General features: G+C 44.5%; 1 protein-coding gene across 1 annotated transcript in view; it reads left to right on the top strand.

The window, feature by feature from the left end:
* The window catches only part of DGKD (diacylglycerol kinase, delta 130kDa), a 42253-nt gene extending 36469 nt beyond the window's left edge, over window positions 1-5784 (top strand). The window contains exons 23-29 of the mRNA XM_009572365.1: window positions 464-615; window positions 1393-1504; window positions 1671-1763; window positions 2134-2253; window positions 2593-2710; window positions 3957-4087; window positions 5250-5784. Coding sequence (XP_009570660.1) covers window positions 464-615; window positions 1393-1504; window positions 1671-1763; window positions 2134-2253; window positions 2593-2710; window positions 3957-4087; window positions 5250-5339 — 816 coding nt within the window. The 3' untranslated portion in view covers window positions 5340-5784. The remainder of the gene's footprint in view (window positions 1-463; window positions 616-1392; window positions 1505-1670; window positions 1764-2133; window positions 2254-2592; window positions 2711-3956; window positions 4088-5249) is intronic.
* Window positions 5785-14267: the final 8483 nt, after the last annotated feature.

Here is a 14267-nt window from a genome sequence, read left to right on the forward strand (position 1 = left end):
GTGGGACAGGTCCTAGCTCTGAGTTCAGCTGCTTGTCCCACCAATTACTGGGGAAGCCCAGTTTACTCCCGGATAAGAAGGAGCCTTGAACATTTTTAATTTCCAGCTCTGAGATGTCACTTGAAGAGGTGTGCAGAATACTGAAGTGTAGAGGGGATATAGCTACTCAGAGAAAAGGCTGCCACCAGTAGGGAATTGGTGGATTTTGCTAGTCTGGCCCTCAGAATTTGCCTAGCAATTTTGACTAAAACTAGGCTTAAGCAAAAGTTAAGCCAAGGCAAGCATGTGGCATGGAAAACTTCAGCCCAGACAGCTATTTAGCAAAGTTATAAGCAGCTGAACAACTGGGTCCTGCAATGAAAAGTGTCTATATCAGATTTATATGGTTTACAGGCATAGGCACATCCATTGTTTTTTACAGGAGCTTATAAGGTATCTTACAGATTGCTTGCTGTGTTTTTAGGCATTTGAGAGCACCCTGAAGTCTTGGGAGGACAAACAGAAGTGTGAGTTGTCCCGACCCTCCTCTTTCTCTCTGCAACCAGAGATCATGTCCGAAGAAGAATCCACCCAGATCAACCAGTTTGGTCAAGCTGCAGGTGCTCTGATCCACAGGTGGGACTCAATTTGCTTTTGGTGAATAGAGCCCTCCTTTGGTGCCTGAAGTTCTTGTCCTACTCACTGTTCCTGGAGATGTTTCTGTTCACTCTTATCTTCTGCAGTGCTGGTCCATGTCACTGGGGGTAACGTTGTTCATTATGCACTGTCCCAGCTGCATGAGGACTGAAGTCGAGTAAACTTTCTTAGGTCATTCTGAACAAAAAATGTTACTTTCATGAGCAAACATGGATCCTTTAATCCTGAAGGAACCTTATCTTTGAATATCAATGATTTTTATGAGCAATGAAACAAAGGCCTCTCTAGGAGCTCAGATGACAAGTTGGGTTCTTACAACCCTGATGTGCCGCAGAGATTTCTGGAAGAAGTCACTGTATGCTCACCTGCTCATCCTTTACTCAGACATTCAGCTCCTTGGTCTGGGCCTCTGAGAGAAAATTCCCAGAGTCACATCAGAGAAGTGTTAATTAAACTGCCATATGTGCAGCTGCCTTTCACATCACTGTGGCCATACTAAAATGTCTAGGTTGTACAAACTGATCCCAACTTGTGTGCAGAATTGAATATGCACCTGGAGTTGTGCATGTGAAATCTGCCTTGCTTCGCCTATGCATGCTCACTATAGCAGGGAGAGTTGCCCTGCTTTGCCAGAGGCTGTGCCCCTCCCATGCTTTATCCCTGCTCTTGTCACTCGGGTATTAAAAGGAGATACCCAGTCAGAAAAGATCTCCTGCTTTGAGCATATGCTGATGCAATCTGTAATTCTCTCTTTAGCATTCGGGAAATAGCCCAATCCTATCAGGACATGGAACAGGAGCTTGCCCATGCTGTCAATGCCAGCTCCAAGTCTATGGACAAAGTCTACGCTAAATCCAAGTCTACAGAGGTACTTCACTCACTTGGCATCTCCCATTTTGTCCTTGTTCCATAGCTCTTGGTTTTCCTTTCCGATTGACCAAAAGTAGGCCTTGCTTGTCTAAGACTTCTTCCTTTTGACTGCTCAGACCTCTGCATTTCCAGGCTTAATTTGCGCATGAATTGCTTCCCTGCAGGGTCTGAACTGCAGCCTTGTTGTAGAGATGGTGAATAATGTCAAAGCCCTGCATAATGAGACAGAGCTGCTGCTGGCGGGCAAGATGGCGCTGGTAAGAAGCACAAAGCAGGAGTAAAGCAGCCTCTCGCTTTCTCTCCTCTCCTACTGTTGCCTTGGCAAGCAACATTTTGCTGGTCTTGGTCTTCTTTGTCTTTGTAACAAGTCAGTTTAAATGTTATCATCAAAGAATTAGGATGTTGTTGCTACATAGCCATGATGAGCAGTCAAGCTAGCTTATATGGAGTTTGGAGCTCATAAACAATGAAAATCATTAACTTGGTAACATCTGGGCAGAGTGCCTGCTGTGCACTTCATTTTAAAAGGAGGAACTGCTTTGTTACCTAAGAATTTCAAGGCAAGGGCCTGACTGTGTGTTCCACCGTACGGCTTTTAACTCTGCTTTGCTTCCATTTCTGATCCAGCAATTAGATCCTCCACAGAAGGAGCAGCTCCAAGCAGCCCTGGCAGACATGGACCTCCAGCTGAGGAAACTAGCAGACATCCCTTGGCTGTGGCAGCTTATGGAGCCTTGTGATGAGGAGGTGAGGAGGACCAAGGCTATATTTCCCTAGCTGTTCTCTTTTTCACTAGTTGGCTGTGAGTGTTTGACTTCCTGTGAATGTATGACTGATGTGAGAAAAAATCATTAAGAAGGAAACTTGACTCCCTAGGGCTAAAGAAAGTAATTTCCTGCTAAGGTCCCTTGCCTGACATGGGATCAACTTTCTCTGTTTCCTTTCCTGTCTTGATCAGAATGAGTTTAGAATTTTTTTTTCCTCTCTTACAAGGTCATGGAGCTGAGCTTGACAGTACTTGTTGCTCTTGGTCCATTCCAATCAGTTTATGACTGTTTGCCTGATTTTCCCTTTTTGTTATTACAGAACCAGATGCTGGATTATTCTAAACGGAGCCGCAGTGGCAAATTCCGGCTAGTGACCAAGTTTAAAAAGGAGAAGAACAACAAAAATAAGGAGACTCATAGTAGCATGGGATTGCCGGGTACCAAGTCTGCTCATTCATTGTGTCTCTTTGTCACATCGGTGTGGTCACACCACTATCTGTTCTCTCTCTGTTTCCTCTCATGTTCTCTCCTTCTTCTGTTTCAAGTGCATCTGCCTTTTCTTGGAGGTCTAGTCTGTCTTTTTCACGTGGCAAAGTAGCTTATTGCTCCGTTCTAAGTCATGATCCCCTAGTACCACGCAAATATTCCTGAGCAGAAACAGGAGGTGCCCTCTGAAGAATTCTGCCTACATCCAGGCATTTTCTGGGATATTTTAGGGGGTGCTTAGTGAAATGAATTTGAGGATTTTGGCATTTTAGGTATCAAAATGACTGTGGAGCCCAAGTCCGCATAACTCCAGTCTTTTCGCTGCTAATTCTCTGTGATATGGTTAATGGTGTTTTTCTCATTGATTCACCCTCAGGCTTTAATCAAGTTTCATGTCTAATTGGCTGGGGATCAGCATCACCACAGGTGTACCCTGACCTTTAATCGTACTGGTCAGTAGCTAAAAACTGGCCTTGAATCAACAAATTGCCATTCAAGACACTTTCTCTCCAGTTGGGTTAGTTGATTTTTGGTTTGTACTCTCCTTATGAAGACTTTCTTCTAAAATTCAGAAGTACTACCTGTTCTGTGGGCTCCTGGGTCCTGTCCTCTGCCATGGAGTTGCGGGTACAGCCTCCTTCTGTCTGACAGGCTGGTGCTCATTCATTGCCTCGCAGAACTTGGGATCTTTGTTACTCTCTTATTTAGAGGTTGTGCAAGAAGGTGGAAGTCTGAACACTTCCTCTCTCACTCAGACTTGGGGGAGAGAGGTTGCCATTTTGTTCACTGAGCACAAGTGCTTGTACATAATAGCAAACTAATCTGTGCTTGATTCTTCATGATATATTTTATGAATCTGTTGTTTTGTAAACTGAGGAATATCAATGAACTTACTCTTCTTAAACATGTGGGTAAACTTTAAAAAGCATACCTAATCCCATCAAAATGACCACGCACTTCCTCCTGGCTTTACTGCAGCTAGCCTCTGCTTAAGAGAACACCTCTTACCTTTCTCTGCCCTACCTCCTTTGTTTGAGACTGTAGGTCATGCTACCAGTCCTTGCCCTCCCCTTGGTTTGAGGCTGTGGTACTGCTTGCCCTCCTTCTCTGGCACTGAGTGCTGGTGGTGTCCTCATCTCTCACTGTCTTCTGGGATTCTGGGTACTCAATGCACTCCTGCTTTTCCATCTCTAACAGTTCACCTCTGGGGAACGGAGGAGGTTGCGGCCTGGCTTGAGCATCTCAGTCTTTGTGAGTATAAGGATATCTTCATCCGGCATGACGTCCGGGGCTCTGAGCTCCTGCACCTCGAACGGAGGGACCTCAAGGTACTTTTATGATCGGCTCATGAGAAATAGCCAGCTACATCTGCATGACCTTCTGTGCTGAATGTGCTTGGAAGTGGTCTGCCCACTGTTCATTCCACGTGCCTTGGCAAGATGAACAGGTTCACTGCAGCCTCATTTTGTTTTCTCACCATTTCAGGTCACCTGATTTTTAATACCAGGGACGTAGAACAGCTAGTTGAGGGACCAGCTGTCCAATTCTGCCACAGCTTCCTGGGGACGTAATACAGTCCAGCACACAGATTGTAGATAGTGTTCTTGAGAGTCTCTGATTTTAATGACGGAATGGAAGTTTTCAACTTTTCAGCTCCTGTACCATCTTTGCAGAACATGCTGTGACTGGGAAAATGTGGTTCTTACGTTGTAGTCACTGGGCAAATAGATCATTGCACTTCTTTGTTACAAGAAAAAAAATCATCGTGGTCTTTGATGAGGCTTCTAGATGGAGAGAGTCTTTTTAAATAGTGCTTAGTAACCACATTGCACAACTTTGCATCTCCTCACCGGGAGATGCTTCCTCTACAGAGAAAAATTGAAAGTGGTGGTTATTTGCATGTGCAGGAGACTTGTGTCATCATTCTGGTGACTTGCATATAGCAGAAAAATACTTTGTTGTAAAGTAGTGCATGGCATTTGTTGAATGCCCCTTGGATCTTCATTTGTCATTTTGACCATCTTCCTGTTCTGAGGTTTGCTGTAATCTGTGTAGCCGATTCCTCTGCATGCCATCCAGCTACAGACTGTGTTTTGTTGCATGGTACCCAAGTGTTACACATTTATTTGATGTGACCAGTGATGGGTTTGTTCTTCCTGCATGTTTTGGCTTAGGTCCTTGAGATCTGTATGCTCTTTCTGTTCTCTTGCTTTGGCCTTTAACAGTCAAAGCAATTTGCGTTTCTGGCTAACGGTCCGCAGTTGTTTCTCTCCACTGCTCTGTGCCTGCTCTGTGTTCATTACCCTGTCATGCTCTGATAGCTTTTTGACACGTGGTTTGAGGTTCCACATATAACTATCAGGTTTGTAATCTCTCTGGTTGGTTTCCTCATCTTTTTGTAACTGGCTGACTAGTTTGTAACCATTGCTTGGCCACCTGCAATTTCCCCCCTGCCTTTCTCCTAAGGTAAGGTTTTCTCTTTTCTTCCAGGACCTGGGTGTGACCAAAGTGGGTCACATGAAGAGGATACTGCACGGGATCAAGGAGCTGAGCCGGAGTACTCCTGCCAGCGAGGTTTAGCCTCTGTTTTCACAGCCTGTGTCTACCATTCCCCCTAACTGCACAGCAGTCACCTCACAGAGCAGATGTGCTCACAACTGTCTCTGCTGTTCAGGGCTCATATCAACCAAGCATGGTGCTACCTTTTTTCCTGTGGGGTACGGCTGCATCCAGTCGAGAGGCACCTTATCTGCAGTCAGGCAGAGCCTCCCGGAAGAAAACTCACTTGCTGTTTGAAGAACCATGTCCTCCGACGTGGGAAGTTCTGGTTCCAGTGACAGTGCAGGACTCCTGAGAATTGCAACACAGCTACCTTTACTGGATAACTTCATCACAGTAGAATTATTCAGGGCAAAAGATATATTGGCCAGTCTTAGTTCAGGAGCATCTGACAGTCTTTTCAGACCCAAAACTTTCCCGCTCATCTGTGTGTCACACCTGTATCTTAGAGCATTTAAGTGGGACAAAGCTTGTCCTTGTGTCTTACTAATCCCTTTTTAATGCACCTGTAGTTGCATGTGATTTGCATCAGAAATTCAAAGCCAGTACAGACCTCTTGCTGATGAATACCCAGTGATTCTCACTCACTCATGCCTTGCAACAAACAATGCACGTGGTTCAAACAGCGGTTCGCACCAGCTTGCGGGGTCTTCTGCAGGGCCTGGCTCTCCTCTTCCAGCCAGTGGCAATGGTACAACCTTTAGGTTTTCAGCCATCACAAACAATGGTTCAGAAATTCCTGTCGGTAAGAAACGACAAAATTCTGGAGAGCCAAAAGATTACAGGAGGTCAGCTCTGACATTCCCCCTTCTGATTCATCTTCAGGAGCCCAGATGAAGGGGAGAGGAACGCTAACTAGCTGTTTGAGCTGTGCACGAAATGTAATGCAATGGAGTGAGATATGGAACAATTTGCTCCGTCTTGGTGGGGGGAGCAGCATGACTGGCAATGGCCAGGAGCGGCTTCCTGCCCATTTAGTGCCACCTTCGTGGCCACAGACAACAGAGCTGTTTTTTACTTCAACTTGCAGTGCAGAAAACTATTTCTGTCACAAAAGATACGATTTATCTGTAGTACTTGCATCTTTTCACCTGTCTTGGTTCTAGTGGCTTTTCCACCTTGCTTCTCTCTCTTGCTGCCTTGCTCCTTCACTCCAAGGTGGATACCAAAAGATTAGGGTGGCTCAGTCCTCCTGGGTTGTACCCCCCAAGAGAGATATCATGTGCTGTCAAACATCAGGGCTCCTGTAAGAGCACTGAGAGAAGGAGGATTGTTACTGAGCAGATGAGCATCGTAATGAAAACGAGTATGTTGATAAATTGCCTTTGGTAGCACCAGCAGTGGAGCATGGAAAAATTAGTGCCTCTGAATCAGAGTTCCTAGGCGGCCTTCAAATTTCCACTGTATTGCCTGACCCCAATCGGGTGACTGTTAAAGCCCGAAGACCAGCGTGCATAGCTATATTGCCATGTTTATCACTGCGAAGGGAATTCGGGAACATTCAGTGCTGTAAAGCTGGAGAGACAGCAAAAATTACTTTCTGGTTTTGTATGTATTTATTTTTTTTATTATTACAGAGTGGCACCTGTCTGGCTATGGCTGCAGACAGAAAAATGGCCACATACACAGTGGCATAAAAGATAATTTCCTGAGGACATTGTTGTTCTGTGTTATTTGTAAGGGTTTTATCAAATTGACATCAGCTCTCTAGTCTAACAGCAATCAGTCAAGTTATTTTATGTAAAGACTTGTCAGCTTAAAAAGGTTATGGGCTGATTTCATGCTGGGCAAACTCCATTGCATTCTTTAAGATTTCACCGAGTGTTATTCTGACTCTCCCTATCTGTTTTTAACTAGTTGTCATTCACCCACGTCTTCACTCAGCCTAGCGAGTGACAGGGTTTGCTCATGAGAAATTAACAGTGCGTAATCCAGCTACCAAAATTTCTGGTATAAATACTATGGGGACTGAGCAAGAAATATGTTCAGCTTTGCCCTGAATTTGTTTCTCCTATCTATACATTGGCAATTGCTTCCATAGCCATATTTTTTCTTTATCAGTATAGCCCCCCCCCCACTGTATTGAATTCCTGAGGTATCAGATGAGTAAGAATTGTAGACATAATGTATTTTCCCACTTGCTTGTTGAGGCACAGAGCAGCATCTGCATGAGAATAAGGAGAAACTTCCACTAAGGAGAGCTCAGGACGCAGCCATCCTCGCTGGTGACAGCAGGGTGCAGCCTGCTGCCTGTCCCCGGGAGTGTGCGTGGTTAGGACATTCATGTGCCTGCCCAGGAGAGTGCAGCAGGGAGCACAAGGCAGGTGATAACTCTGGAGAAGAGGTGAGGTCTGTGTTTATTCCTGTACGTGGTGAAGGAGCTATTCTTACTGTGAAGTTTCTCCAGGCAGCCTCATGGTTAAAGGTGCGTAAACAATATGCGCTTGCCTTGCTTGCGTAATTGCTGGGGGATTAAATTCTTGCCTCAATAGAAACAGCTCCTCTCTGCTCTTCCGGCTCAGAGTAACAGGGGAATCCAAAGAGTTTATAGATTCAGGCATGTTCCTTAATTCTTGCCATATCTGTAGAGGCCTGGCGGCCATTAGCCATCTCCTGTGAGTGATGATGCCTGGACAGACCAATCTTCATTTCTTTCACTTTATGATCTGTCGTGTTGATGGATTCAGATCCTTTTTGTGTACGTGCACATTTTATCAAAGGGTTCGTAGCCAGTATATTCCTGTCTATTGCTTACTGCAGGCGGGGAGGGAGTTCTACCTTCTTTAAGAGCTAGAAAATAGGATCCACATTTAACCTGCGTGCCTTTGAATATGTATTAAGGTTTATATCTAACAAAAGGGTCGTAGCTCTATGTGTCTCACTGGGAATAACGCAGATTTCTGTCGTAGAGATTTTGTGAATAGATGAGGATAATTTGGGTCAAACATCAGTGAGAGTTAATCTGCAAAGTAGGGAGCCAGACTGAACTTCTGGCTACGTTATTCCGAGTTCCTCTTCTGGCATCTGATAATTTTTTGTGGGAGAGAAACTCAGGAAAGACAATTAGACAGTAAAAAAATCTGCTGCTTTGCCAAAAAAGAGACTCTCCTCTGCAGTCTCAGGTAAAACACCAGCTTGAGAGAAGCTAGAACTGCACATATCGCACAGATGTGTAGCCTCTTCAAAAATGCTACTCATGTGAAAGCCGTGCGGCACCTTCTGTTTATCATCCCTCACCCTTGGCAGTGATGCTGGGGCAGTGTCTGCAGTGAGCTGGGCGTACAGTTTCTTCTGCTAGGAAGAGGTTTCAGCATGTTATCTCACATCCTGGCACTGCCCTGGATATTGAACTTTAATGGCAGATTCTGGGGGATAACGTCCCCTGTGTTAAGATGTTTCGGTTCAGTGGGAGTGCATGCAATGGAGACTTGAGGGAGGTTTGGCCCGTGAAGCAGCTATCGGCAGCAGCCTGCTCCGGGATACCTTCGGGAGGGCTGTTAGTGCTAACGCAGTCTTTCTGGTTTCGCTTATGGGATCTTAGTGCTGAGAACACGCGTGCCCCGCTGCGGCAGGAGCCGGCTCTTTGCAGCAGAGGGGAGGTGTGACGCTTGGTGCCCGGAGGTGCCAGCCGGGCCGCACAAGAGCCGGGCATCCAGGAGCCTCCAGCTCTGCCGAGGCCTTCAGTGCCAGTCCTGGGAATGTTTCTGCACCCAAATCGTATGGAAAGCTTTGTTCGTTGTTTTAGTATTATTTAAAAATGTGCATACTATCTATGTGATTTAACAAAAGACTGTTTACACGAAATATTTTGTATCTTAAGATGTGTGTACTGTAAAAAGAAAAAAAAAAAGGAAAGGATGAAAAATGATGTTTTTCTATAACTGTCAGCAGTGACTGCATGTCTATATCATTGTCCATCGACCGTTGTTCCTCAGGGGTCTCCCCGTCATTCCTGTGATCCTGTCAAAAGCATAGGGAAGCAACTGAATCCCTGTACAGTCTTGGGAAGAAGGTTTTGTGCCTTAAAAATGGGACCTGCTTCCCTCCTATTTATTGTGTTAATTTATACAGTGATTACCATGGAAATGTCTCTTGTATTTTTTTTGTATATAGTTTACTGTTGATGGTTGTAAATAAGTTTTTCTTGTATATAAAGGAAACATGTTTCTGAGCTTCCAGTAAAGATTCTCTGTTACTGATTTCATTGTGTGAGAGGGCTGCGGTGCCCGCCTGGTGGGAACCAGCTAATAAAAATCTGTGCTGTGATAAAATGGCTTTATCCTCAGTTGCGTCAGAAGTTCAGAGCTGTTCCTTAGAGAGGAGCGAAATGGTAAATGTGATTGTTGTAGATTAGTTTTGTAACATTTCTTTGCATTGGTTTAATTGGCATGGAGTAGAAGACATCATGTTGTTTATTTTTATTAGCTATATCTCTGCAGCGAACAAAAGAAGAGGTGTTTTAAAAATGGTGGCTCCACTGTCTGCAAACCCACAGCTGGATGGGGAGGCACTCTCAGAAACTCAGCAGCGTATTTGTTAGTTACCTCCATGTGCTCGTAGACCTCTCGTCGGGTGGTGTGACCATGTCTTCCTGGTCACGGCGGTGCAGTGCCCTGATGGGAGGGGGCAGTTGTTTCTCTACTCCGCCTGGGCCTCTCTGCATTCAGTTTATTGCAGGTAATATATACGGTAACTGGAAAAGTGAAAGTGCATTTACAAAAATGTGGGAGAAATGAATTTTCTCGTGAAATGTAGAAATTTACTGCCATAAAATGACACCAGTAAACTTGAAACTAAAACATTTGGAGATGTTTGGGTGAGCAGACCATGGTCAGATTGTGATGAGCTTTCTCTTCCATCTGTACAGATCAATGTGTTCGTAAGATGCTGACAAGAAACTTTCAGCAGATTACTTTTAAACTGAGAGGATGGTCCTAGAGTTCCGTAGTACTGTTGCAAAGTAAATGGAAGGTAGCTCATAACAGTCGTAAATATTTTCTGTGTGAAAAAGACTATTGTACTTGATAGTTAAACTGAAGGATTTGCTTTGTCTTTGTGTGGAGGGAATAGTTTATGTGACAGCAACATAAGAAATCTTGTAATGTTATAAACTGTTGCAAGATGAAAATGGTAAAATTGATCATTAAAATGTTAGTTACCTAGTCCTACTAATAAGGAGAAAAGAAAAATCAGGTCCAGTGCTCACACACGCACTGGACCTGAGTGTCAAGCTCTGCATTAAGTTTCCACTACAGGAAACATGCCAAGAAAGCAGCAGCAGGGAGACAGAAGATGTTCTTACTCCTCTGGTGCAGGTAATTTGTTTTGGTCTTTTTTTTTTATTTATGTGGCAGAAGTCAATAGCAGGAAACTCTTTGCCTCGCTCAGTGTATCATTACTGGGATATCAGACCTCCTGCTCGGTGCTGCCATCTTCTTGGTTTGATTGATAATTACCTAATGGATCTTGGGAGGGTGGAGTGGGTTTGGAGAGAGGTGTGTAAAGATCTTGAAGTACCAATGAGGGTTTTTTAAAAACGTATTCTGCTGCTGTTCCCCTTCTCCTATGTGTTGTTGGGTTGGGTTTTTTATTGTGTTTGGTTTTTTTAATACAGTGTAGAGCGTCAGGAGAGCTGAGGAGAAGTCAAGGAAATCTGCTCCCACTGAACGGGCAGCACTGGAAACAATCAGGTTTAGAAGAAGGCTGGTCATTCCTTACCTGTAAAGCAGCTTCAGAGTCATAAGGTAAATTCCTTGTTTGGCTGCTGTGTGCCTGGTTGGGATGAATAACTGTGCACCCACCAGCTGGGCCTTGAGCAGCGTGAGATGTTTAGTTCTCAGACGGGCAGAATGAAAAGGTTCTGAGACTGCGGGAAGTGACATTTCGTGTTAGTAACACCTAAAAGATACATTGCAGTTCTCTAGCAACTTCTGTCTGAAGAGTTCCAGCATTTTGCTGGCTTACCAAATGACCTAGAAGGTAGTAAGTCTTAATGTCTTCACAAGAAAGGAAGAGGTGGGAGAGTTTGCGTATGACCTAAAAGGCACATCACTTCTGTTGACTTCAGGGTAAAATATGAGTCAGTTGTGGGCTATGGCTTTTCCTCAGGGGAGCCGGGAAGGGGGCGGCTTCAGGCCTCTTGTCCTTCCTTACACCAGGTTGGCTGATGGGCTGCGCTGCCAACGGGAGATGTTGGAGCAAGTGGTAGGTCTCCCTTTTGTTAAAGGCTGTGCACAGCTGCAGCCTCAGGCAGGGGCGAGAAGATACCAACCAGGAAAGTAACAGGCTAGGAGGGAGTGTCATGGGAGCAGCCAGCTCTCTGCACAGGTTGTCAAATTCCTCTTGCTCCCAGGCTACAAACTGGATGCACAGCAGCACTTCCCAGCAGCCTGCTGAGGACGTGCTCTGCGCTGCCTCCCTGCACGTAGGCTCTCCACAGAGAGGCGTTTCTGCTTTCCTGGCAGCGTGTCCCTGTGCTCATGTGTGAGCTGTGCAAAACCTTGCCCTCCAAGGACCTTTTCTTTTAAGAAGAGCGGCCCGAGGAGACTAATATTGCAGCTTGGTTTCCTAGGGAAGCAAGAGCGGTCTGATTTGTCTGGTGCTGTGTGTATCAGCCTGTCTTTCCCCTTTTAATGCCTGCTTAGAACTTACAGTCTCATTTCAGATGGTTCATGGGGGGAGATGGCTCACAGAACATTATGTTTCTACAAGTCTTGCAAGAAATCAGTACCCAGGATGAGAGGAAGACCTTGGTAGTGCTCTTTTGCAGGGAGAGACTCCAGAGTGCATATAGGAAGTAGACCTAGTGCTTTGATTGCTCAGTGAATTATTCAGATTTGGGCTTGTTACAAATTAAAAGGTGTTATCGTGAAGTAGAAGGAACTGATGGATGCAGCACAAGATTCATTGCTGAAGAGCTGTGATTTTGAGGCCTTGTAGCTTTGCCGCCTCAGCTTCCCCCTCTATCAAAATTTACATCTGTCTACAATTTATTTAATTTGTGGAAATTTACTTTTTAAATTACAATTTCAATTCGGAAAAATTTGAGAAGAGTGATTCAGCACTCCTGGCTAAGAAGCTAAAGTCTGAGGACACATTCGAGAGTTTTCCAGAAGCTGATGAAAAACTAAATTCTTTCTTTCTAAGTACCAGTATAGGTTTTAAAAAAAAAAAAAAAAAAAAGTTTTTTAGGAGGCTGACACATTGGTTTAGATGTTTTAGGTTGGCAGTTGATGTACGTGTCCTAAATTTCCAACCTCTACCAAGTCTTAGAAACAAAGGTGTATTCAAAAGCATGTAACTTATGTGGTAGCAAAGCACTATTTCTAGGTAGCCAGGTCAGCTACAAATATTATGAGCAATACGTGGAATATATGGTACTACACTTGTTTTCTTTTTAGATTTCGTATATTATGTTTCTTGTCTTCAGGTGTGTTTCATAAACTTTATTTTCAGCAAAAATCTATTATCATTAATCTCAGCTGAAATTTTCTTGCTGAATGGCTGAATTGAGGATAAAGAATGTATCAGTAGAGCTTTGCAGTGCACACGTCTTCCCCAACTGTGATTTTAGATGCCACAATCTTTTTTTTTTTTTTTTTTTAGCACAAGTCCCAAATGGATGAACTTTGAAACCTTTGTTTAAAGAGAGCTTGTTTTCAAGGAAGTCCAAAAAGTCCATGGCCAAGTTTGTAAGGGAAAAAGAAAAAAAGTTTTATAAGCAGTCGGAGCTCTCCTAAACAGTGTCACTGGATGTGAGCTGAGATCCTGGGGAGGCCCACCTCTTCCTGACACCCGGTGGCACTTCTCCGATGAAGGACCCCTAAGGACACGTGGTTGCACAGGTAATTTGCATGAAGATGTCATGCGCTGTACGGCTCGCAGAGATGCCACAAATGCTTTCGGAGAAGGGGAACACACTGGTCTGTACCATCTCCGATGCAAGAAAACTTCTGAAAAGGATTGTGTTTTTTCTCTAAAATGTTTAATATTCAAAATTCAGTAGAAGATTTTGTGCTGATGAGAGCTAACCCAGTACACCAAAAGATGCAGCACGCTGGTACAAGCTTCTTGCCCTGCCTCCTCACAGCAGGCAGCTGATGGGGCAGGCACTGCCTGCTCATGGCTGTAAGGGTGGTTAGTTGCCTTGGCTGTTTTGTGGTGGAAACTTTGATGAGAAAGTAAAGTGGGAGGACTCTTAAAAATAGCAATATGTGCCCCTGTTGGGTGATTGTGTGCTGTGAGAAGGTGGTAGGATCTCTCAAGAGACCTCAGCCCTGGTGTGGTTACTCTTACAAACTAAATATAACTACTCGCCAGAGAATTAGAAGAAAAAAAAAAAAACCAGATCTGAAAAAGGCAGAGTGGATGTCTCAGCTGTTTCACTTTTCTCCTGCATGCAGGTAAATTGTCAAGCTCCCCCTGAGCACTGTTTGTTTAATGACTAAAAAGAAAGCACTTCATGTCACTCCAAAGAGTAAATATCTGAAGTTATGGATTAACTAAATTCCAGCAGAGCTCATGGCGGAAGAATAGATCACGCTGATTCATACTGAATAAAGCAGTAAGTGCTTCAAAAGTATTGTATCCTTCGGGATTTCAAAGTACAGCTTGCTTTAATGAAGCATAAAGCTTGTCAAAAATGTCCGGTGACAAGGGGAGGATGTCGGGGCAGACAAGAAGTGTTCTGGGGGAGCTGCTGATGGGCTAAAGGGAACTAGCAAACCAGTCTGGAGGGCCTCTAATGAAGTGGCTGCTTTGGAGCTGGAATCAAAGAGAAAGTCACGACACAACACAGCATTCAGCAAGGGAGCTCTGAGAAAAACAAGTGAAGGAGCTAGCTGAGCTGTCTGAATAGAAGCTGTCTGCAGCATGGGGGTCGTGCTGCAGCTCAGCAGTGCACTCCCCTTCACACCTACCTTCTCTTCTTTAGGTGACTCCTGCTGCAGT

This window comes from Fulmarus glacialis, unplaced genomic scaffold (genome assembly GCF_000690835.1).
Source record: "Fulmarus glacialis isolate BGI_N327 unplaced genomic scaffold, ASM69083v1 scaffold402, whole genome shotgun sequence".
In the NCBI taxonomy this organism is placed as follows: Eukaryota; Metazoa; Chordata; class Aves; order Procellariiformes; family Procellariidae; genus Fulmarus; species Fulmarus glacialis.